The following is a 25,911-nucleotide window of genomic DNA, read 5'->3' as shown; positions in this document are numbered from 1 at the left end:
TTTTAATTTCCCTTCACTGAAATTTTTAAATCTTCAGATTTTAGTGAGGAAAATATTGAGCTGCTTCTTATTGCTAAAACAAAATGTGTATTTAAAGAGCAAAACAAAACCAAGGCTACATCTGGGCAAGACAAGTGAAGTTCTACGAACGAGGATTCTGAATGAAAAATGTCCTCTAAGGGCCTTTGTATTCTTTATAAAGAACTTATTCGCTTGTTCTTTATTGCCTTTTCTGTCTCTAAACATTATGGATTCTGTTATTACAGCTGACTCCCAACCCATTAAGTATCTCAACTACCTAGCGAAAGGATGGGCTTTCTGTTTGGGAAAACAAAGATGGGTTACAGACTCAGGAGATGATGATACCTTGTCATTTTGCTTCATATTTAGTCACTTAATGTACACTTTTTTTATTAGTTTCAGGTGTACGAAGCAACATAATAGATAGTGCTTTATTTTTTATTTTTATTTTTAAAAATACATACTTTAAGTGACTATGGCTAGAGGATTTGAGCTGCAGAGGTAATTAAAGTTTACTTTTGAAGAGCTTATAGTCTATTAGAAAAGGTGAACAAAGGCCCAAGTAATTACAATACAAAGTTTTACAGTTGAGCTGTTACAGAGTCAGGCTACCTTGGTGGTAAGGATTCCTGCCTCTAGTATTTTCATCTCGAGTTTTCAGGAGTTTGCATGTGATGTGTTTAATTTGTTTGTTTGCTTGTTTGTATGTATGGGGTCATGGGAAACAGGGATGATCTCTGTTGCCCTGATCTACCACAGTCTTGAGCAGTTCCACTGTCCACTCTTCTCAGTGGTGGGGCTTTCTCAGTGATCCTGTCCTCCGTGACATTCATGTTCTACCTTACATCTGGAGGGTCTTGTGCAGGATGCATTTTTGACCCTTCCCTCAGTGGTAGGAGACCTCTGGTGGCATTGGTCTAGTATCATGAGTTCAAGACTGTTTTCTGCCCTATTCTGTAAGGGAAGATGTTCTTTTCTTTTACCCTTACTACAACAGCAGTGGGTATTAACCTGTGCCTTGGGGGAGACAAGATTTACTGCTCCTGCCACACACTTAAGGCTTTTGTCAGTCGGGGCGAAGGGTCCAGTCAGACCCGTGTGCCTTTTCTATAGTTGAGGCTGCACCTCTCCTCCAGGACTGTGCCACCAAAGGAGGTTTTCTCTGGTCTCCTGCCCCATCCACAACTTTTCCCTTGAGATGTGGTTGAGGTCTGTGGAGAAGAGCCTGGAAGTAGTTGTGAAGTCCTCTTGTGCTAGCCCACACTCAGCCTTTCTCAGTTTGTTCATAATTTTAGCTGAATTTTTGTTACCTGGTTGTGTGGTGCCCTGCATTTTCTCCTCCTTTGTTCTGCCACAGATGAGCCAGTGATTGCCTCTTGGCCTTGAATAGTTTTTTGATTTCAGTCCACTTGGTTGCCCTGGAACCTCTGCTTTCTGATGCATTTAAGAAAAGTTATTTTTTAGTTTATTTGCTTTTGTTTATTGTTAAGTGGAAAGCAATATAGTTGCTTATGTTTATTGTTAACTTGAGGAAAGAAGTGTTAGTTCCAACTTTCTACATTTTAGGTGGATGTAGTACTCCTCTCAGGCATTTTTATTCATACATTTTAAACCCTACAAGATACTGTTTTATTTATTTATTTATTTATTTATTTATTTATTTAAGATTTTATTGGGGAAGGGGAACAGGACTTTATTGGGGAACAGTGTGTACTTCCAGGCCTTTTTTTCAAGTCAATTTGTTGTCCTTTCAGTCTTAGTTGTGGAGGGTGCAGCTTAGCTCCAGGTCCAGTTGCCGTTGTTAGTTGCAGGGGGCACAGCCCACAGTCCCTTGTGGGAGTCGAACCGGCAACCTTGTGGTTGAGAGGACGCTCTTCAACCAACTGAGCCATCTGGGAGCTCAGCTGCAGCTCAGCTCAAGGTGCCGTGTTCAATCTTAGTTGCAGGGGGCGGAGCCCACCATCCCTTGTGGGAATCGAGGAGTTGAACCGGCAGCCTTGTGGTTGAGAGGACGCTCTTCAACCAACTGAGCCATCTGGGAGCTCAGCGGCAGCTCAGCTCAAGGTGCCGTGTTCAATCTTAGTTGCAGGGGGCAGAGCCCACCATCCCTTGTGGGAATCGAGGAGTTGAACCGGCAGCCTTGTGGTTGAGAGCCCATTGGCCCATGTGGGAATCGAACTGGCAGCCATTGGCGTTAGTAGCACGGAGCTCCAACAGCCTGAGCCACCTGGCTGGCCCAAGATATTGTTTTATATAGTCAATGTTCATAAGAAATTTACTTACATACTTAGCCTTTCCATTACTCTTCATTTCTTCTTGATTTTTCTTGTTTCCATCCAGAATTACTTTCTTCATAAAGAACATCCTTTATTATTTTTTCTTTGTGGATCTATTGTTAGTGAACTCTTTCCTATTTTACTTTATTTTATTATTTTATTTTTATTTTATTCTTAAAGTGTCTTACTTTTGTTGCATTTTGGGAGGATTTTTTTGCTGGGTATAAAATAACCAATTGACATTAATTTTCTTTCAGTACTTTGAAGATGCTTAGTTCCCATTGTTTCTGTTGACAATTCAGCTATCGGTCTTACTGTTGTTCCTTTAAGGATAACACATCTTTTTTTCCTCTGGCCTTTAAGATTTTCTTGTTTGTCTTTGGTTTTTCAGTAGTGTTATTATGATGTGCCTGGGTCTGATTTTTCTGTCCTTTGGGTTTGTAGAGCTTCGTAAATCTGTGGCTTGGTATCTTTTATCAATTTGGAAGTTTATCAGCCATTATCTTTAAATAGTGCTTCAGCCCCATTTTTTTCTGTTCCTTCTGGGATTTCAGTTATATGTATGTTAGACTTTTTCACTATATCCCACATCACTTGGATTGTTCTCATCTTTTTTTTTTTGGCTTTGTTATTTTCTATCGTAGTAATTTTTTCTTCAGTTGTCTGATTTGCTGTTTAACTCTTCCGTTTGGTTCTTAATTTAAGCTGCTGTATTTTCCAGTTCTAAATTTCATTTGATTCTTTTTTATAGATTCCATTTATTCATGGAAAGTCTCCAATTTGCCTCCTAATTCACTGAATATATTAATCGGTTAATTTTTTCCAGCTATTTATTTTTAAAAATTCATAACTTGAAAGAATTTTACAGTGAACACTGATACACCCTTTTCCTTAATTTAACAGTGCCCCATTTGCTTTCTTTTTGTCTGTTTCTGTTTTGGTTTGCTCTCTGAGTGTATTTGTTTTAACCTTTTGGAATTAAATTGCAGCCCTCATAATGCTGTATCCCTGAGCATTTTAATACATATCTAGTAAGAATAAGGACATTTTTCTAAACTAAACTAAAACCATTGTCACTCTCAAAAAATTGAGTATTGATACAATGGTGCTGTCTAATACAGTCTATATTCAGATTTCCCAGTTGTTTCAGTTACAGATTTCTAGCTTTTAACAAATTTTATTTTCTCTAATCCAGGACTCAATCAAGGCTAATGCATTGTTTGTGGTTGTTACGTGTCTCTAGTTCCTGGGTATTTTTTTTTCTTTTGTGGTAGTGACATTAAAAAAACCAAATCCAGGCCCATTTTGTCTTTGCTTTTAATATGCCCCACTATTTGGATTTGTCTGGTTGTTTTCTTATGATTACATTCACGTTAAAACATTTTTTGGAAGAATACTACAGGGATGATAATTTGTGGTTTTCAGTGAATCCCACATCAGGAAGTCACATAAAATGTGTCCCGTTATTGGTGATGTTATGTTTTATCAATTTGGTTAAGATGTCACAGTTTTTTTAGTCCTCATCTGATAATTTCATTATCTAGTTTATTTTTTATTGCCACCTCCCCCTTTTTATTATTATGTAGCCTTGCTTTTGTTTGATAATACTGGGTATACTATTTATGGAAAGTTGAAGAAATTATCAATGATGTGTTTTTTTCCTGAGATGATTTCTTTTGCTGCAGGCAGGTTTTTATGATATGACCAGATCCCTTTAATCTAAGAAGGGGTTGAACAGATTCTAAACTGTTATATGTGAGTGGGCATCATTTTACCCCTTCCTTCCAATTTGGATGCCTTTTATTTTTCTTGCCTAATTGGTCTGACTAGAACTTCCAATACTATGTTGAATAGAAGGGGCAAAATTGGGCATCCTTGTTTTGTTCCTAATATTAGAGTTTTGAAAAGCTGTCAGTGTTTGACCATTGGGTATGATGACATTGTGAGTTTTCATATACAGTCGTGTGTCAGTAACGAGGTATGTTCTGAGAAATTCGTCATGAGGTGATTTCGTTGTTGTGCGAACATGACAGAGTATTCTTATAAACCTAGGTGCTATAGCCTACTGCACACCTAGGCTATGTGGCATAACCTATTTCTCCTCAGCTACAAACTTGTATAGCATGGTACTGTGTTGAATACTATAGGGAGTTGTAACACATGGTAAGTATTTGTGTATATAAACATATCCAAACATAGAAAATGTCACTGTGTTGTACACCTGAAACTAATATAATATTGTATGCCAGTTGTATTTTAATAAAAATAAAGAAAAATAAGCATTAGAAAAGTACAGTAAAAATACGATTTAAAAGATTTTTTAAAATGGTGTACCCGTTGTAGGGCACTTACCTTGACTGGAGCTTGCAGGACTGGAAGTTGCTGTGGGTGAGTCAGTGAGTGAGTGGTGAGTGAATATGAAGGCCTAGGACATTACTATACCCTACTATAGACTTTATAAATACTGTACATGTAGGCTGCACCAAATTTATAAAACAATACAAGATTAAGTCAAGCATAAGAAAAATTATGCAATCAAGAGACAGTAAACACAAGATGTGCGCGGTGAGACAATTAAGTTCGTGAACTTGTTGCAATGATGTTGCTGACCTTTTTTGATACCAGAGGGATTATTCATTATGCATCGGTACCAACTGGACAAACAGTTAACCAAGTTTACTATTTGGAAGTGCTGAAAAAGCTGCGTGAAAAAGTTAGACGACCTGAACTTTTCGCCAACAATTCATGGCTCTTGCATCACGACAATGCACCAGCGCACACGGCACTGTCTGTGAGGGAGTTTTTAGCCAGTAAACAAATAACTGTATTGGAGCATCCTCCCTACTAATGTAATCTGGCCCCCAATGACTTCTTTCTTTACCCGAAGATAAAGGAAATATTGAAATGAAGACATTTTGATGACGTTCAGGACATCAAGAGTAATACGATGACAGCTCTGATGGCCATTCCAGGAAAAGAGTTCCAAAATTACTTTGAAGGGTGGACTAGGCGCTGGCGTCGGTGCGTAGCTTCCCAAGGGGAGGACTTCGAAGGTGACCGTAGTGATATTCAGCAATGAGGTATGTAGCACTTTTTCTAGTAGGAGTTCGCGAACTTAATTGTCCGACCACATATAAGGGCGCTGCCTACATAACAACATCCAGTTTTACAGCAAAACTTTTTTTAGGTAAGTTGAAGGAGTACACTCTAAAATAATGATAGTCGAATAAAACATAACTAGTAGCAGTTGTTTATTATTATCATTATCAAGTACTGTACTTAACTGTATGTGCTAGATTTTTACGTGACTGGCAGTGCAGCAGGTGTGTTTATCCCAGCAGCACCACAAATATGTGAGTAGTGCATTCTGCTACAATGTTATGACAGCGACGACTCAGAGGAATTTTCCAGCTCCGTTATAATCTTATGGGAGCACTGTGTATATGCAGTGCATTGTTGAAACATCATTATGTGGTGCATGACTGTATGGTCTATTGTGTTAGAATAGTTCCCTTCTTTTCCTAGTTTGTTGAGGGTCTTTATCATGAAGGGGTATTAAACTTTATCAAATGCCTTTTCTGTATCAGTTGAAATGTTTGGGTTTTTTCCTTCATTCTGTTCATGTATATCACACTGTTTGATTTTCATATGTTTAACCATCTTTGTATTCCATGAATAAATTCCATTTGGTCACAGTGTATATAATCCTTTAATATACTACTGAATTCGTTTTGCTAGTATTTTGCTGTTTTGTTTTTTTTTATTTTCTTTTTGCATCAGTATTCATAAGGGATGTTGCCCTGTAGTTTTCTTGTGGTATCTTTGTCTGGTCTTGGTATCAGAGTAATGTTGGCCTCATAGAATGAATTAGGAAATGTTCCCTCCTCTTCAGTTTTTTTGGAAGAGTTTGAGAAGGATTGGTGTTAAGTCTTCTTTAATTGTTTGGTAGAATTCACTAGTAAAGCCATCTGGTCCTGGGCTTTTCTTCGTTGGGAGGTTTTTGATTACTGATTCAGTCTCTTTAATAGTAGTGTAGTCTATTCAGATTTTCTATTTCTTCTTGATTCAGACTTGGTATGTTGTCTGTTTCTAGGAATTTGTCCACTTCTGGATTATCCATTTGTTGGTATACAGTTATTCATAGTATTTCTTACAATCTTTTATTTCTGTAAAATTGGTACAAATGTTCTGTCATTTCATTTCTCTTTTTTTAGTTAATCTAGCGAAAAGCTTGTCAATTTCGTTGATCTTTTTGAAGGATGAAATCTTGGTTTTTCTATTCTCTATATCTTTTATCTAATCTTTATTGTTTCCTTTTTTATGTTAGCTTTGGGATTAGTTTGTTCTTTTTCTCGATCCTTAAGTTAAAGTTAGGTTGTTGATTTGAGAAATTTTTTATTAATGTAAGTGTATATAGGTATAAAGTTTTATAAGTTTTTACTGTATCTCATAAGTTTAGGTATATTGTTTCCATTTTCATTTTCTAATTTTTTTAACCCATTGATTATTTAAGAATGTGTTTGTGAATTTTCCAGTTTTCCTTTTGCTATTAATTTCTAGTTTGATTTCATTGTGATTAGAAAAGATACTTTCTATTGTTTCGATCTTTTTACATTTATTAAGACTTGTTTTATGGCCTAACATCGGGTCTCTCCTGGAGACGGTTCAGTCTTTGAGATATATTTCCTGTTTCCTTCAGTGGGTCACATCTGAAAGTCTGGGCTATGCACTCTTTTTGGCAAGCTCTGAATTTGTTTTCATCTCCTCCGTTCAATGTGGCTGCCCATAGCTCTTCAGCTTCTTAGCCTTTTGTCTTCCATTTTCAAATAGGCAAATGCCATGAGAGGAAAAGTGGGGCCAGATATTGAGATGAACTCTTCTATTCCATGTCTCTGGAATCTGTAGCCTCGTGTTCTAGCTATCTTGGTAGTTTTTTAAAAAACTTTTTAATTTATTTTAAGTGTGTTTTTCCAGGACCCATCATCTCCAAGTCAAGTAGTTGTTGCGATTTAGTTGTAGAGGGCGCAGCTCACAGCAGCCCATTGTCTTGGTAGTTTTGATGTCTTCAAACAGGTTGTTTTTGGTATTTAATTTGTTTTGTTTTTGGCTAGGAAAGTAGTGTAATGCCAGCTAGTGTTTTATAACCAGAGTTGAAACACCTGATAAATGCTGTGAGAGTGATAACTTGAGGTTACTTAGGGAGCATAAAGGGCATAAAACTAACTCCTGTATGTTAAAAAGCTTCATTACGCTTTTTAAAACAATGTGGGTAAATTAAATTTTTGTAAAAGAGATCTAAAAATATCAGCATCTTTGTTTTTTAATTGTATATCTTGGAGGTCTTTCCATATTAGGAATGCAAATCCGTCTTTATTTTTAAAGGCAATTCCAAAGGACATGTTAAAAAATATTCAAACATATTAAAGGTGCTTGAAAAATAAATCTTTGCATCATCCCTACTTTCAAGTTTACCAGTTGTCCAGAAGGGCATACTTCCTCCTGTTTGTTTTGTTTTGACTTTTGAAGCCCTTCATTTTTGAAATCTCGTTTTAAGAATATAGAAATGTTTAAGTCAGAAATAGATATAACCTAGAATGATACAGTTGGTATATTTTGGTAGTTTCTGTCATTCAGGTTAAATGACTTTTTCACAAGGGTTGACAGATTTCACTTAGGAGACAGATGTCATTCTAGTTCAATTTAATGGGCAAGATTGGGGTTTTTTGTTTTGTTCTACTTTGTTTTTAAACCATACAAAACAAATGTATAACTCGGTGAATACTGTAAACGGGCATCCTTATACCCACCACCGAAGTCAAGAACTTTACTGACCAGTCCAGAAATCTTCCTTGTGCCTATTTGACACAACTGCTTCCTATCCTTGAAAGTAACCACTGCCGTTTCATAGGAAACCCTTCTTTGTGTTTCTTTATAGTTTTATCACCTACATGGGTATTCTTCCACATTGCACTTCAGTCTTGCTGTTTATTTTTAAAATACGTCTTTTGTTCAAAAGACGTGTTTAAATCTTCGGGTTCTCTCTCTGTCTACAGATGATTTATCTGTCGAGGAATCTGGACCATTTGTGTTGAGTTTCCCTACAGTCTAGATTTTGCTGATTGCGTAATTGTGATACTGTTCTTCTCTCTATTTTCTGCAAATTGCCCCTGGATCGAGAGGCTTGATGAGACACAGAGTCAAATCTTTTGTCATTGTGGTGTCCTGTTCTCTCACCAGGACGCACATACTGATTGTTCTCATGCTCTCCTGCATGAGACACATTACCTCACAACGTAGTGACTTAAAACAGAAACCATTTCATTGTACCTCATAACTTTGTAGGGCACGAATTCAAGCAGGTTTCCATGGAAAATAGTTCTGTGCCCCATGAGGCACCCAATTGGTGGATGGGCTGATGTCAAGATTCTGAGATAGCTTCATTTGCATGCTTGACACTGTGTAGAAATGGCTGGGAGGCTCCACTTAACGGGGCGCCTATTGCATTCCATGACTTTTCAGACTTCTTGGTCTCATTTACATTGTCTCTCTAGTAGAGCAGTCTCAGTTCTTCTATGAGGACATAACAGTAAAACCACCACAGTAACTAATAAATATTTTGGGGAGATACTTTGCTATATCATGTTTCACTTTCAAGTTTCACCTGCTAACTATCATTTATCCATGAATCTTGCTTCTAAAGCAGTTATTGCTGTAGTGTTCTAATGGAGATTTTCTGCTTCTCTTATTCCTTCTACATTCATTGCTAGCATTCTGTAAAAAAGATGTCTATCTCCTACAATAACTTCTCCCCTGTTATTTATTTATTTGGTTGTTATTCACATCAGTAAGGACTCATGGATATTTATTTTTGAGTTATAATCCGATACTATTATAATTAACTTTGTTATTCCAGGTTTTCTAGCTTTGCCCATTGGAAGCTCTTTCAGATTAGCTCCTATGTCCTTTGGACTTTAGGCTAGTTTTTAAAATGTTTTCTGTCCTACTTTTCTTTTAGGGATATTATTCTTTTCATTATTTCCTCCCCCCACCCCATAGCTATTGATGGCATTTGACCTCAGTTGCTTATTTTTTGTGAAATGAGTTTTTCTGAACTTTTAGGAGGCTTGGTTATGGATAGTATAATACCTCCAATTTTAAGGAGCTTCTTTTTCTGTTGTTTTCAGATAGTATTTATAAATATGGTAGTTTTAGGTCTAAGATTTCCTGCCTTCTTCTTTTTTCCTTTGTCTCTAGTATACTTGCCCTGTATAATTTTGATTCTGTTCATAGCACTTTCTTCTCAGTTTGGAGCCCTGTCCTGGCTCTTCAGTTTCAAGAGTTTATAGAGGCTAGATTGTTTCATCTCCTAAGACCTTATGTTGACCTCTTCTACTCAGGAAAACCTCTTCTATTTTTCAAATACAGTCTTCAAATTGGCTCCCTGTGCTTTTAGTGAATACCTGTTGGCTCTTTTGGTTTCTTCTGCTCTTAGATCCATTAGCTACCTTGTTATTTCCCTCTGCTTTTACTGAAACTGAAATTATACAAGTTTTGTAGATGTCACTGTTTTATTCCTAACTGCTTATATTCTTGGAGATAACTAGGGAATGCCTAGTTTTGTTGTAAATGTCCGTTGTGCTTTGTTTGGTTTTGCTGTTTAATTGCTCTGTTTTTATGAGGGCATGTATGGGGATTACAAGGCTTCATAGAATCTTTTTGCTATTTTTTAAAATATCAGTTTGAGTAAAATATATTTTGATGGCCTATTAAATCATAGATGTGGTTGGGTTACTCGTTGGATAATGAATAGCTAAAAACTGTGTGGCTGGAAGATATTTTGCCACATGCTGAGATTCAAAGTCCCAAAAAAGTAATAAAACACATTTTATCTGGAAAGATGTTAATGTTTTATGCTTATTTTCCACCAACTTACTGATTTAAAGCTAAGTTTTATGTCAGTAAACCTGTCATGAATTTCAGGGTCTCTGTTTTTAGTTTACTTTGGTAGCTTGTACAGGCTATTCTGTTTCTGTCCTTAACTTGCTGTTTATCTTTGGAAAAATCTTGAAGAATCACTGTGTATTATTTATGAAGTGCTCCATCTTCATAAGAAATTGACTAGGTAAATCTATGTGATCTCTCCTCACAGTTGGCTCTATTCATGTATTGAGACTGAAAAAAATCTTTTCAATCCATCATTGCCAGTTCATCTTCTCCCAACGAAGAGGTGGTGTGGTGTACAATTGCTTTAGAATTTATCAGTTGTTAATTGTTGCTTATTGTGTACTGCACAGTTTTGTTCTCAAAGTTATGTTTCAAAATAGGACTCCCTTCTATAACTATGACTAGCTGTTAGAGACCCAATTCTATGCTTTGGTCTATTTATTATTCTCCTGTGAAAATGATTTTAGTAGCATGTATAACACTTTGTCAAATTTAAATACATCAAAAATAATTGAAGTATGTGAAATAGTCACTTGGGGTGAAATAGTTTTTCTGCTGTTATATTCAGGAACTAAAGATTGAAATGTAGGCCTCTTGAGACTACTATGAAATATATTCTATTTATAGATACGTTAAAATAGCTTCCACACTCAATTCTTAGAGTGAACAAAATGCATTTATTTTAAGTGGAAAAGAGAAGAAACATCCAACCTTAGGGTTGGAAAGTTATATAGTGACATTTTAGTTTTAGTAGGAACTTTAGAGACTTTTTTCTTCATAATCTACTCCCTACATAATTAATGATTTTAATGAGCAAGACTAGATCTATTGATTCAATTGATAACTCTCATGCCTTTCTAGAATGAGTCAGAAGATTTTAGGTGATATTTTTTGAACAGGGCCTATAAATATGTAATTTGAAGTATTGGCTGAATTAGTGGGTAAGTTAGCTTGTCAGATTTTTTTTCATTATACGTTGGTCTAAATATGTTTGTATATATTGAGGTGGTATGACATTAAAATTATTTACAAAAGTTGTCTTTAAGACATTTTGTCTGATCTGCTTTTAGGTTCATGCGTGGGAGATTTCAGACCAGTTGTTACAAATTCGACAGGATGTGGAATCATGCTATTTTGCTGCACAGACCATGAAAATGAAGATTCAGACCTCATTTTATGAGCTCCCCACAGACTCTCATGCCTCTTTAAGGGACTCATTACTAACCCATATCCAGAACTTGAAAGACTTGTCACCTGTTATTGTAACACAGGTAAATTCTATGCTTATCATTAGGGGAATTTATGAGGCCATTTAGATTTATCAGGTTAATTTCGATTGTTATCGCTAGCCCATGTGAAGTAATGTTGACAATTTTACACTAATTGCTGTATGAGGTGTGATCAAAAACTACGGTGAATGGTTAAAAAAAATTAGTGCAGTAAAAGACAAATTGACATTAATCCCCCTCAAAATACTCCCCCTCACTTTGAACACACTTATCCCGTCGTTCTTACCACTTTCTGAAGCAGTTCTGGAAGTCCTTTTTTGTGAGTTTCTTTAGTTGCGCTGTCATGGCTGCCTCGATGTCCTGAATCGATTCAAAACGCTTACCTTTCATGGTCATTTTGACTTTGGAGAAGAGTCAGAAGTCGCATGGTGCCAGATCCGGTGAATAAGATGGATAAGGACACAATGTAATGTCACAGTGTATGTGACAGAAATTGCCATACCAGAAGTGATGTGTGACATGGAGCCGTTTCATGGTGATCACAAAATACGGTGAATGCTACTGCCTCAGGCCACCCAATGGAAAGGCGGGGATCTTCAGTGCAGGAAGTAGGGCATTGAACCTTAGTAACAATGTGTGACAAGTTTCAACTTGTTTGGTGCAGTCGGGTGTGAGCTATGGTTGAGAGAAGATGTGTTTTAAAGTGCGCCATAAATCATCCTCCATCATGACAACACTCTGTGTCACACATCGCTTCTGGTACAGCAATTTCTGTCAAATAAAAACATTATGGTGTGTCCTTGTCCACCTTATTCCCCAGATCTGGCACTATGTGACTTCTGACTCTTCCCCAAAGTCAAAATGATTCAGGACATTGAGGCAGCCACGACAGCACAACTAAAGACTCTCATGAAAGAGGACTTCCAGAACTGCTTCAGAAAGTGGCAAGAACAATGGGATAAGTGTGTTCGAAGCGAGGGGGCGTATTTGGGGTGGGGGGAATTAATGGCAATGTGTTTTTCTGTAATAATTTTTTTTTTATTTAAACATTCACCGTATTGTTTGATCACAACTCATATTCTTTTAAGTAGATAGAAAGTGAAAATTTGAATCTTTTATATTAATCTCAGAGTTCATTTGATTTTAAGCTAACTTAAATACCAGAAGTGGAGGAGGTGAGTATAGGTTTTCACTGGAAGTCATGTGCCCTACCCCACCCCCACTATTAAAATTGCAGATGATGAAAGTACTGTATTTTTCTGGGTCAGAGGTCTATATAGTTTCCTTTGAGAAAAAAAATCCTTTCTGGACTGATTGGCTAGTAAAAGTCCCATGAGTGAAACGGTGAACTAGAGCATTTGGCCTTTCCCCCTTAGACAGGGAACTACGTTAGGAAGAAAAAGCTTCAGTGAATACATACTCACGTGTGTTGTCTGCCTGGCATAGAAGTGCCCTTGAAGAGGAAGGAGGCTTTTGCATAAGGCTTCAAGATGAGAAATGGAAAGAGAAGGGAAATGGCAATCCATTACTTGAGGAGTGAGTCAATGCGCTGACTTTGTCAGTAGCTTTGGCCTTTTGACAAAGTATAAGTTATCTGTCCATGAAGTTCTATGGTATTGCCAAATACAAGTAAGTATTGATATATTCTGAGGAAAATCTGTAGTCTGTTCCTTCTTCTTTTTGTTGGTTTTTTTGTTTTTGTTTTGTTTTTCATTTTTAAAGGTTACCTTTTAAATCCTAGCGATTTGTAGCTAGCCTAGAAGAGTTTACAGTGATGTAGATAGCTGTGTGGGTGGGGGGCGGGGGGTGTCAGTCTTACTTGTTATGTTGTTTGGAAAAAATGTAGTGTCTTTACTTTTCAGTTAATAGTGATGATAACCCTATTTCTGTTCATCCGTTCTATTAATTTGTTTAATCTCTCTTCTGATTCAGCTGGCTTTAGCAATAGCAGACCTTGCCCTACAGATGCCTTCCTGGAAGGGATGTGTACAGACATTGGTGGAGAAGTAAGTAACTTGTATTGACTGGATGCTCATATATGGGATTACCATTAACCTACACTGAGAGATTTGTTAGCAGTAGCTAGACATTTGGACTAGTTCCCCAAATTCTTAACATAGACTTATTTATTATGAACCTTTGTTAGGTTAAAAGAAAATCATTTAAAATTTAAATACTATACAATTATGTCGTGTGGGACATAAAAGATCCTCATAATTTATACGCATATGTATCTCTTGAATTAACTGCAGCAAAGTCTTTCATTGCCTCAGATCACGCTCATTAACAGCAGTTCTGTAAAAATATTGTCAGAATGTTTAAGATTACATTAAATTGAAAGTAGTCCACATTCTTTGGTCTAAATATGTTTATATATGTTGAGGTTGTATGATATTATGTAGACCAGGGGTGGGATTTGTTTCATGTCTACCAAAGGGACAGTATTGTTTGTAGATAGACGGAATCTCCTCCTCTGACTAAAGCATTTCCTCATGGTCTTGGCAAGATAACCTTGATATTTACTTGCATTTTGGCATTTGGTCAGGAAATTATTTCTGAATAAAGTGGAAGTCTTGTACCTCCAAATATGGTGTGTCATTAAAGACTTTATATGAATAGTTTATTCTTTGTTTTAAGAAAAAATTTATTTAGAGAATTAACACATGCTCCTTGAAAAAATTCTAACAGGATGGAAGCTTTCGAAGTAAAAGTGAACAACTTTCTCTTTCCATATTCCTGTATTTCATAAGTTACCACTATTAATGATTGGCTATCTAGCCCTCTAAACTTTCCTTTAAGCATTTTGTAGTAAATAAGTGCATACATATTTTAGTATACATATGCCTATGTATGTATTTGTTCATTCCTATGTAATATGTTTCATATACTTTTTTCACTTCGTGCATTGTGGACATCTTTTCATGTTAGTGACATAGATGTCTTATTATAATCGCTACGTATGTTCCATTGTATGACTGTCTATAGGATTTTTAAAACTGTCTGATTAGGGAGGACCTTTATATTTTCCCAGTATTTTTGTTATGATAAAAAAATACTGCAGTGCACATCTTTGTATGCTTTATATGTTGGTGTGAGATTTTCCTGAGAGATAAATTTCTGGAGGTGAAATTGCTGGGTAAAAGATCGTGCAAGTTGAAATTTTGATTTTCAGATAGCTTTCCACAAAATTATATCTAGTTTTTTCTCCTCTTTAATAGTAGTAAGAAGCTGCTTTTATTGTCATGAGGTTGTTCTTATGGCTGTTGTTACCTTACGTGGTGGTGTTTCTTCAGACTGTAGGTAACATATCTCTTCTTTCCCAGATACAGCAATGATGTAACTTCTCTGCCTTTTCTGCTGGAGATCCTTACAGTGTTACCTGAAGAAGTACATAGTCGTTCCTTACGAATTGGAGCTAACCGTCGCACAGAAATTATAGAAGATTTGGCCTTCTATTCTAGTACAGTGGTATCTCTATTGGTGAGTAGGTTTGAAATACTGAGTTGCTGCCTAGGGGCAAAAAACAATGGTGGTTATTTTATAATTCAGTTGCGTTACTGTGAAATAGCTTTCTTTGCAAAATTTGGCAGTGGTATTACCGTAGCATTCATATAACGCTTTACAATTAAAAAAATACTTTCAGAAACTATACCTTTTGAGCTTCTAAGTAATGCTGTGAGAGAGTGGTGTCATCTCCACCTTATGAATGAGAAACAGGCATTAGAATTACACAACTGTTAATTCAGAAATTGAACTTGAGCTTTCTGATTACATATCCACTGTTCTTCATGTTACAAACTGTCGGCTCTTGATGAAGGACCATGCTAAGGGAAGTGTGCATAAGTTTACTTAAGGAAAGTATCCTCTCAAGGATGAGCTGAGCTTTTGATAGGGAGGTGGTACAGGACTTTACTTGACCTTTGAGCAATCTCACAATTATAGATTAGCTAATATTACACCATCTTTTAGAAAAGAGTTAAATGTGATCGTGTCCTTTTAGATTAGGTGGAAGTTTTAATGCTGTAAACTAGGGGTGGGTAAATTTATGATCCATGGGCTGGTCGTCTATTTTTATAAATAAAGTTTTATTGGAACAGTCATGCCCATTCACTTACACATTGTCTGTGTCCACTATTTTTTTTACAGAGACCATATATGGTCTGCAACGCCTAAAATTTTTACTACCTCACCCTTTGTAGAAAATATTTGCTGAACTTAGATGGTATTAAATCAATTATCTAGCCCACATCTTATTTTTAGGTCTTTATAGTCCATCTCAGTGTTCTCAGTCATGTGGTTATAGTAGATTATTTCTCAGGGATTTGTTTCAATACTTATGCAACATCATAAAGCTTTTTATTTGAAAAAACAAAAGTTTAAAATTGTATTCAGTTTGGTATTAGAATTCACTGGTTAAATGTATTTTTCAAGTAACCATTTGTTTTAAGAAATAATATTATAGAAAATTGGAAAATAAGAAGCACATTAGGTTCATACTATCTGGAGATCACACTGTTAACCATTTAGTACATATCCTCTGTGAACATATGTACAGATCTTAAAAATTCCAATGGGATACTTTACCTACCCTTCTGTAGCCTGCTTTTTCAATCGTCCAGCTTTATCTTTCCATTTCAGTAAATTTTTATGTCATCTAAATATGTATCCAGGCCATATTCATATTCCCAATTTTGGTTGTAAACAAAAAGTTGGCTAGGTATTTTGTCCCCAAAAAGGATTTATGTGGGAAAAGAAAGGATTGCAATCCAGTACACATAGACATGGTGAGCCACATCACGAAATGAAGTGAGAAGAGGCAGAAAGTTCTTTTCAGAGAGGAAGAGGAAGTTAAGGGGAAGGGCTGTTACAATCTTGGAACTCTGTTGTAAGCCTGGAGTTCTTCCTGCTGGGCTCACACAGGGTGTAAGAGCTCCTCCTACAGGCCCTGCCACTTCCTGTCTCGGTTAAGGTGTCGTCAGTTTTGACACCACATTGGTCCTAAAATGTGCTTTGCAGCCTTTTTCCCCATCAATATCCAGTCTAGAGCCACGCCTTGTAGCAGGTTGTTATAACTCTCAGTCAGTCTCTCTTCCTCTTCCTTTTTCAAAACGACACTGATTTGTTGAAGAGATTAGACCAGTTGTTTTATAGAATATCTTACCTTCTGAATTTCCTGGTTGCCTTGTCTCTGTTTCATTTAGTTTGTTTTTCTGTTCTTTGTAACTTCTCTAATTGGAAGTTATATCTAAAGCAGCTCTTCTCCGTAGGGATTCCTCAAGAGAATTAAGCCTTAATGCCGTAAAGCATCCATTGTATGTAATGAATTTTCTCCTACGCATTAATAATGGTACCAGCTCTATATCACCCTTAGAATAATCGAGAAAATACTCAGTCATGTTCTGCAGGGTTTAATTCTTCCCCAGAACGCTGGTTAAAAAAGACTGAAAGGCTGGATGGATTCATTTTAAAGTTTGAACATTTTGGCTGGAATATATCACAGGCATTTCATGTGCATTTTATCCCTACTTTGTGGACCGCTAAGACCTTCATGAAGGTCACTGTGCGGGCCTGTAATGCTGCACCCATTCACCTTCGGGGGAACAAGCATATTGTGCAGGTTCATCTGTAAACCAGGCTGTTTTCTTCTTCAGTTGTGGTTGTAAGGAATATCCCAGGAGGCCATGCGCGTGAATTGAGGGGGATGAATCAAGGCAAGAAGAGCTGATGTTGAGGGAATCTGAGCCACCTGCTCACGCAACCTGTACCTTCCAGACCTTTCTGAACTTAGTGTCTTATATGACATTTCCATTTGATGACAGGTTGCTGCTGCTCCTGCCCAACGTTATGGCCAGGTAGTTCAGACAGTGCTCCGTGAGGGGAAGCCCAGGCCACATGATCACCTGGTGTCCCTGGTTAGATGTGTAGTCTCTACATATCTCAGCAGCAAGCCAGACGCTGCTTCTCAAAAGGAGGGAAGTTACCTGCACGAGAGGGCATAGATTTGTTACAAAATCCTAGATATTTGCACTATGATTTTCCTATTGGTGTTTCCCAGAGGCTCCATAAACTCATTACATCTAGAATCTCTAGGAAGTATACTCATATTTATAAATGAGTTTGTTCAATCTAGTGTTACATTCCAGCCTCCCTTAGAACCCACTTCCACATAATATTCCCCAGGTTTCTTCAGATCCATATTAGCAAAGTTTTACAGTTCTTTTGGTGTGCAAGTTATTTCCTTCTGTGTGTACCTTTTTCCCTAGAACCTGCTGAGGTTTGACTTTAGTTATGGGTGTCACGGGATGGTCGTGGTAGGGCATCCCTTTTCAAAGGTTCTGTCTCAGAAGATGTTATTCTAGGGCAGGGGTGTCCAAACTGTGGCCTGAAGGCCAATTGCGGCCCACAATCCATTTTTAATTGGCCCGCAGCAAATTTCAAAAATATATTTAGTTTTGCTTAAATAAACCAGGTGAGGCAATACGTACTTAACCTCGAGTGAGTGGCCTGGCTGTTTGTGTATTTTATTGCATATGGCCCTTGGTAAAAAACGTTGAAAAAAGTTTGGACACCCCTGTTCTAGGGCTTTCAAGCTGAGGAAGGCTAGTCTTCTCAAACACTGGAAGGCAGGCTACTTCCACTGGTAAGGGAGACTCAAAGTGACCTGGGGGGTTCAAGATTATCAGTTTCATTAGAGTCCAAACAGATGTCTGCATTCAAAGAATCCCATTCTTTATCAGTTTCCTAACTTTCACATGAGAAACTTGGTAAGAGTGTAACTTCAGCTGTTGTTTTTAATTCAGCAAGCCGCACAATTCAGTTTGGTGTATGAGTTTCAGCAATACCAGCCCTGTAGCTACAAAAAATACGGGCTTCATTTGCAGCTGTGGTGGAAACTCTGGTTCTCAGACTGTGACTTGAGCTGAGTTAATGGACCAGAGCTTGTCATTGTTTTGTAAGCACTCGAGTGAAGTCGGAGAATCCAGTTGACACGACCATCCTGATAGCCATCTTTATTGCCACAGTGGTCAGTACAGCAGCCACGGGCTCCCAAGGCATGTGCTTGGCTTAGTTGGCACTTCCTTATAATTGACAACAGGTGATCACTTGATTTGTTGTGATGAAATCTGAAAAATATATCCCTGTGGTACCTAATAAGGTCGATAATTCTGTCATGTAGCTTGTCATGTTACAGAACCCAGAGGAAGAAATGAGGCCAAAATTGCCAAGAAAAATAGTGTTTGCCTATCATACCGGGTACCAAAGGCCTTTTAAAACCTTTCATTCAGTTAATGGTTCTATTCCATCCCATTTTCTTATCAGTATTGTACTTTTTCAGTCTATTCAAATGGACACGTTCTTAAATATTATATTGAACTTTTAAAGGTTTTTAATATTATTATTCTTGACCTTATGGGTGAACTGAGCCTGGCCTCTAATACATTTTTCTCCCTTCATTTATTCTCCATTTTGTTAATCCAAGATCAATTCTTCTTTACCTCTGCTGTGTGTCTACTGATGAGCTCTTCTGGCATTTATCCTTTAGCTTTTGAGGCCTTACTTTAAGGGTTTTTAATAATATAGTTCTCAAAGAGGAACTGAAAGTAACTCTTAGTTCTGACGCTTTATGATATGTATTTGATTTAATTAGCAAAATTTCTTCTCCAAAGCAACTCGTTTTAGATGTAGGATTTTTCCAAAGTTGTATCCTTAAGTTTGAGCTGGTAGTTAGAATTTACAGTCAAGTCCTTCCTTTTGTAAACATTATGCCTAAATAAAATTGAGATGTCATTTAGGAAGCATAAAGGCCAAGCAATTGTGTTTGAGTTTACATCAAGAGCTTCAGTGATTCGCCGCGGTGTGTGTGTGTGTGTGTGTGTGTGTGTGTGTGTGTGTATGTGTTTGCTTGCCATGAACTTACTTGAATCATTTGTTTTTCTTCCTTCATTTCAATTCTATTAAGTACAATTCAAAGTAATTAATGAATATATAATCACTATTGCCTGATACTGCAAACATAGGGGGAGAGTGACTACCTAGAAGTACAAATGTCAGCATTTAGATCATAATGGGATTCCATGCCCCCCCCCCCAAACCCCATGGCAATTATGTTTCTAACGCATTGCCTGTTAAAATTATTTTAAGCTGCTTTTTGTCCAGAAAATGTTATATTACATTTCACTTTGAAAAGATACACATCACAACAGTTTGCAGAGAGAAACAGTGGTGAGTTTTAGTCTGACTTTTCATTTTATCTCTTTCTAAGCTGTCACATTTACCGTGTTTCCCCAAAAATAAGACCTGGCTGGACCATCGGCTCTCATGAGTCTTTTGGAGCAAAAATTAATATAACACCTGGTTATATCACACGGTAGTGTGATTGACTTTCTGTTGAATGACATATTTGCTTGAGTATCCTAGTGACGAAGCTGAAACATCAGCTTTTCATGTGGGAATATACAATAGTATGACTAGCTTATTTTTATTTCTATTCTATAAAATCAACTGTATAGATGAGTATTACTTTAAAGACCATCCTATTGATAAGATTAAATAAATGCAGAAGTGGATCTAAGAAAGTTAGTTCTGAAACAATCTATTTTGGGGCGAGTCTGTAACCTCTTTTTGCCTCAACTTCTCAATTAAAAAAGTGGAAATAAGAATAATACCTACCTGTAGAGTTTTAATGGGGATTAAATGAATTAAGAGTGTTGAGAACAAAATCTGGCACTTACAAAGCACTTTGTTACCTGTTACTATTGTCATCCTTCTTATTACATCTGAAAGGTGATTGTAATAATGGTTTATATATAAAGATTGACATTGTTTCGACTCTTTTCTTCTTTTCAGATGACCTGTGTAGAAAAAGCAGGAACAGATGAGAAAATGCTTATGAAGGTCTTTCGCTGTTTGGGAAGTTGGTTTAACTTAGGCGTTTTGGACAGTAACTTCATGGCTAACAATAAGTTACTAGCACTCCTTTTTGAGGTTTTGGTAAGTAATGGCTTTGTTTATGAAAGTATTTCTGCCACATAGTCACAGTAACTAACTTTCTGGGACATAACCCTGTTTTCAGATTTCTGCACAGTGACCAGGAGGCATGTAGTAGGAAAGTAGCAGTGTCCCCTCCTTGTTGCCAAGTACCTAATCAAGGTATTAGTTTTAATACTCACAGCATGTAGTTAGGTTTAATAGGAAAGCAGCCTTATATGTAGACCAACGATTTACGTAAAAATCCAAGTAATGAAAAGCCATTGCGTTCTTGTTTTTAAAGTATAAAGTTGTGTTTTTTAATAATGTTCATTGGGTCTTAGAGACAGTCATAGATCAGAATATTATCTTTGTAGTAGAGATCGTTAAAAATCAGGGTATGTATAGGATGGATTTTGGGTTTTTGAGATTAACAGAATAAGAAGTAATGCCTTTTTATATATTTGTGCATTTCTTCCTTAAACTTTGAAAGTAACAGTGCCTAGTAATCATTCCTCTGTTTTGGTAGATAGCAGTAAGTGAGTGCTTAGAATAAGGCTAGTTTTAGAACAAGAAACATAGCCATATCTTAAGCACGAATATTGAGCAGGTCCTTCCAGATGGGAATGACTGTGTCTCTTTCTCCTGGATGGTTTCCCTCCATGAACACATTGTAGGAAAGCTCTGTGTATAATGGTTGTATGCTGGTACACTATCATTTAGAAGATGGTACTAGATTGATAGTGAATTAAAGAAAGAAAAGGAAAGCACATTCTTGGAGACATTTTTGACGTTTCCTTATCGTTAGTGTATTTCTGCTGTCATTCTTTCACCAAAAGCTAAGACTCAGTTAGGATGCTAATAATTGTTTTGCTAGTAACTGTCTTTGTCTCCATGTCTGTCAGTGCCCTACCTCAGTCATGGTAATTTTGATTCTCCTCTCACCAAATTGTGTGAAGAATAGTCAGTATAAATAAATTCAAATCCTACTTTTGTTTTAAAAATGTATAAATATGTTTACATGTGAATAGAGGACAGTCTAGAATACACTTCAAACTTCAATACACTAGATGGTATAGAATGCATTTCAAAACAGTGGTGACTTCTGGGAGTTGAGATTGGGGTAAGGAACAAGCTAAGTAGTGTCACAGGATTATGTTATCTTCTCTACTGATCCAGGGTCAGGACCCCTCTGTCATTTTAAAGAAGAGATTTTCTAGAGTCATGGTCAAATACATTCTTGTTTCTACATTCATTCAGTGGTTCAAAATTATGCCGTATTTCATTGGCTTTGTATTTGGACTATGACTTTCTTATTATATAGCCTTTTCTCGTATGGTTCTTATTTAAAAAAAATTTTTTAAATACAATACTTGATACATGCAAAAGAATAAATCTCAACATTTATTTAACTTTAAAACATAGTAATACAGTGAATATTTTTGAATCTACCACTCAGTCCCACCCCAAGATTCTGAATGTCTGTTTTTTATTATGCACAAAAGACTAATATACCTTCACTCAATTTATCCAACCTCTAAACTGCACTCTCCTAAATGGAAACCCTGGGGGCCTCCCTCCTTGAACCTTCTGATCTGCTCTAATTTGTATCAATTGCTCTTCAGATCTGCTCCCCAGCTGTCATCCTGGGACTTCTCTTTACTATGCTTCTGGATTGGATTAACTGTTTTTGAGCCTCCTCAAATACCTTCCTCAGAAGGATATGTGGGAAGTAAACTTTGAGTTTTTGCATGCCTGAGAAATATTTTCACTTTGCTTTCATTCTTAATTGATGGTTTAGCTAGGCATAGAGTTCAGTATTCTTTTCCTTCGAAATTTTCAAGGCCTCTTGTATGCTGGCAGACATCATTGCTAATGAGAAGCTGGATAACTGTCTGATTTTTGCTCCTTTGTAAGTTACCTTCACCTCTCCTCCCCAGAAGCTTTAAGAACCTCTGTTTAATAACCTCGGTACTTTGAAATATCACATAGATGTCTTACATATGGGTCCTTGATCCTTGTTGGACCCCTTAATTTTAGATAGTACTTGAATGTCAGAAAAAGGATGGAAAAAATTTCCAGAGATCAAATAGGGCAGGAAACACATGGCATTCCATTTGGAGGGACTGATATGGAAAAAAAACATGGATTTTATAAGTCATGTGACCATGACTGAGGTACAGAAAAGGCAGATTTACTTGGCATGTAGGAGAATAATCAGAAATAGCATTGGGAAGATGGATGGATATTGTCTCGTCATAGACCACGACTACCAGGCTGTTAGGCATTGAAATTGCGTGTTCAGAAACAGGCGGTAATGATTTACGTATTACTTGGATTATAGCTTAATGATCATACTTCTTCCCTATTCCTGCTATTCCTCAGCAACAAGATAAGACCTCGTCCAACCTACATGAAGCTGCTTCAGACTGTGTGTGCTCAGCTCTCTATGCCATTGAGAATGTGGAGACCAACCTGCCATTAGCCATGCAACTGTTTCAAGGAGTTCTGACATTGGAGACCGCCTATCATATGGCTGTGGCACGTGAAGATTTAGACAAGTCAGTGTTTAAGACAGTAGTCCTGGGTTCCCAAATACAGCTTGGTGTTTTTTTAAGTCATTTTTATTATTTGATTTTATTTTATTATTTGATTTTTAGTATTTGATTATCCTTTGTGATTCTTTAAATATGCACACTGCATCCTAAAGATGCCCTGCTATTCTCATCTGCACCCAGAGTGGCTAAATAGATGCAGAAGGGGAGCTTGTAAGCTTGGAAAATAGTAATTTTTTGCACTTAGAACAGGAAAGGCTCGAAGAATTGGGGATGAACTTTGAAGTACCGAGTGTGACTTGATGGGAATTTTATACGAGTGTTTAGTAACTGAGAATTTGAACTGACTCATAAGTCATTTGCTTATATGTATAAAAGCACATGATGTAAAGAAAGGTGGCTGTTACGGAGATTGTGGTACAGCATAACAAAATAATCAGTATGTGTCCACTGGACTGAAGCTCCTTTTTTTCATTTGATTAACTGTGTCAGTGAGTATTTAAATATAACACCCAGATTTCTAACGTGGTGCTCTCATTCCTCTTTCATCTACAGAGTTCTGAATTACTGCCGTATTTTCACTGAACTGTGTGAAACTTTTCTTGAAAAAATTGTTTGTACTCCCGGCCAAGGTCTTGGAGACCTACGAACTCTGGAACTACTTCTTATCTGTGCAGGACATCCTCAGTATGAGGTAGTGCTTATACTGTGCTAAAGCCATTATCCAAGTTTTGTGTTGCATGTCATCTGTATGCCATTGCCTCTCACCCAGCTTTTTATTCATGGGAAGTTATGGTCTTGTTTTTAATGAATGTGTGTGGGAGTTTCCTCTGTACTGGATTTTTAAAAAATTATGTTTGGACTTCTGCTTTGAATCTTTTTCTATTTTTTACCTGGTTAACTGGCTGACTGGTGTATGCCTGTCAAGGAACCCGTTAGTAAGAGAGCCTGCTACCTTTCTATTGAGCCCCCTCTCTAGCTTCAGTTACACTTTAGATCTCTACAGCTTCAAAACAAACAGAAAAAACCACATCTTAACTACACTTCCACAAGTCTTAACATCCCAAATTTGTCTCCAAATTTTGGATGGAAATGAGAAAGGGATTAGAAGTACTTAAAAAGTCTCCTTTATTCCAAAATCTGTAAGACATCCTGCCTCTTTTAAGTTTGCTGGATTTTTAAAAATCTCTTCATTTATTCAAGTAGTTTTGTCTCCTCTTAATAGTAGAAGTGAGAAAGAACTCCCAAGTTGGATGTTGTTTTAAATAGCTCTATTTTGGATCCTTGACGGGAAAAGAATGATATAGGGCCCTTCGTAAGGGAAGTAGTTAATGTTTATTTGTTTGATGTAATCTCCTGAGGATAGCTGGATTTGAATGAAACTCAAAACATTTTGGGGAGGAAGTATAGCACTGCATAATAATCATCACTCCTTTAAACAGTGTCATAACTAAGGTAAGCTGTGGATACAGTCCCAGACTTTTTCTCCCTTTTCTCTCCTATTCAAGAGAGCAAGCGAATAAAAATGACACAAAGTTGGTATGTTCAGGGATTTGCAGATGGATTATCTGGTTAGAAGTGTTCTAATCTCAAACATGAAATGATTTCAGAATTTGGGAAAAACTGAAGGAGCCTTCCATTTTTCTGTCTTTCTAAATTCAGAATCCAATGCTATACTGTTGGAGAAGTTATCTCAGGGCTACACAGGGGAATGTAAAGCCTGTCATCCTAAATGGAGTTTTGGGTCTAACGTGGCAAGATAATTTGGGAGGATGAAAATGAGTCTGCTAGAGAAAATGTGGCTTCTTAACTGGTTCCACTCATATTAAGTATATCTTGTTTCCTATATGGCCCTAGTAATAATAAATGTCATTACATTTCTTTTTCTCTTTCTCTCTTTTAATTTAACAGGTAGTAGAAATTTCCTTTAACTTTTGGTACCGACTAGGGGAGCATTTGTACAAAACTAATGATGAAGTTATTCATGGCATCTTCAAAGCATACATTCAGAGGCTGCTTCATGCCTTGGCTCGACACTGCCAGCTGGAACCAGACCATGTAAGATCTCTCCTACTTTATCTCAGTTTCCTTCCCTTTTCAGTGCTAATTTGAAAGGGAACTTTTGAGAAAAAGCTAATGGAATCTGCAGGTTTTCTATCACTCTATCGATTACACTGAAGAAATCAATCCTGCTGAGCCAGTTAATTCCCCCTGGGAATTTGCCTTAATTCTACAGAAGAAAAAAAAGAGCTACTTTATGTACAAAGCATTATCTATAAAAGTAAAAAATGGTAAACCGATGTACAACAGAAGAGTTACTTCAATTATGATGTAACAACTTGATGTCCCATTATGCAGCCGTTAAAAATAATACTTTGAAATAGTGACAGTTGGCATGCTAAATGGAAAAAAGGAGAATAGGAGAATACAAAAGTTTATACTCTATCTTAATAGTATGAAATATGTGATTAGATTTCACTAACAAAAGTGAAATATTTGAGAATGTGTAGAATAACATGATTTCCCTCCCACATACATACATTTTTCTTAATATTATTTATGTTGATGTTATAATGTAAAAGAAAATACAGAAATAATTTATTTGCTTAAAAGAAAATATACTAGAAATGTTATAAAATAGTCCGTTCAGAAACTCTTCAACCTCTATTCTTTGGTTAGTCTCTTCAGATTTTACAGCATTTCATCCTTTTTGTCGTTTGGTTGGTTGGTTTAATCGCTGTCCTTTAACTTAGGATCTGGAGAGAGTTTTCTTCCATTGCTTGCAAGTATCTCTGACATGAAAACTCTGTTCTCTTCATTTTAGTGTTAACATTGTTTCAGTCATGGTATTTTGTGTCTCCACAGAACCTTAGTGATCTAGTCTAGTGGTTTTCAATACTTTTTTTAACTGAGGAATCC

At 36.8% G+C, this 25,911-nt stretch overlaps 1 protein-coding gene across 1 annotated transcript in view; it reads left to right on the top strand.

Annotated features, from left to right (window-relative positions):
* The window catches only part of TNPO3 (transportin 3), a 72,376-nt gene that overhangs the window by 11,938 nt on the left and 34,527 nt on the right, over positions 1 to 25,911 (top strand). The window contains exons 2-8 of the mRNA XM_081038549.1: positions 11,312 to 11,512; positions 13,403 to 13,476; positions 14,794 to 14,950; positions 20,318 to 20,461; positions 22,823 to 22,998; positions 23,548 to 23,686; positions 24,904 to 25,050. Of these exons, the coding sequence (XP_080894675.1) occupies positions 11,312 to 11,512; positions 13,403 to 13,476; positions 14,794 to 14,950; positions 20,318 to 20,461; positions 22,823 to 22,998; positions 23,548 to 23,686; positions 24,904 to 25,050 (1,038 nt within the window). The remainder of the gene's footprint in view (positions 1 to 11,311; positions 11,513 to 13,402; positions 13,477 to 14,793; positions 14,951 to 20,317; positions 20,462 to 22,822; positions 22,999 to 23,547; positions 23,687 to 24,903; positions 25,051 to 25,911) is intronic.

The sequence above is a fragment of the Rhinolophus hipposideros genome (genome assembly GCF_964194185.1).
Source record: "Rhinolophus hipposideros genome assembly, chromosome: 25".
In the NCBI taxonomy this organism is placed as follows: Eukaryota; Metazoa; Chordata; class Mammalia; order Chiroptera; family Rhinolophidae; genus Rhinolophus; species Rhinolophus hipposideros.
Note: the sequence above shows the minus strand (reverse complement) of the source record. Positions and strands in the feature narration are given on the sequence as shown.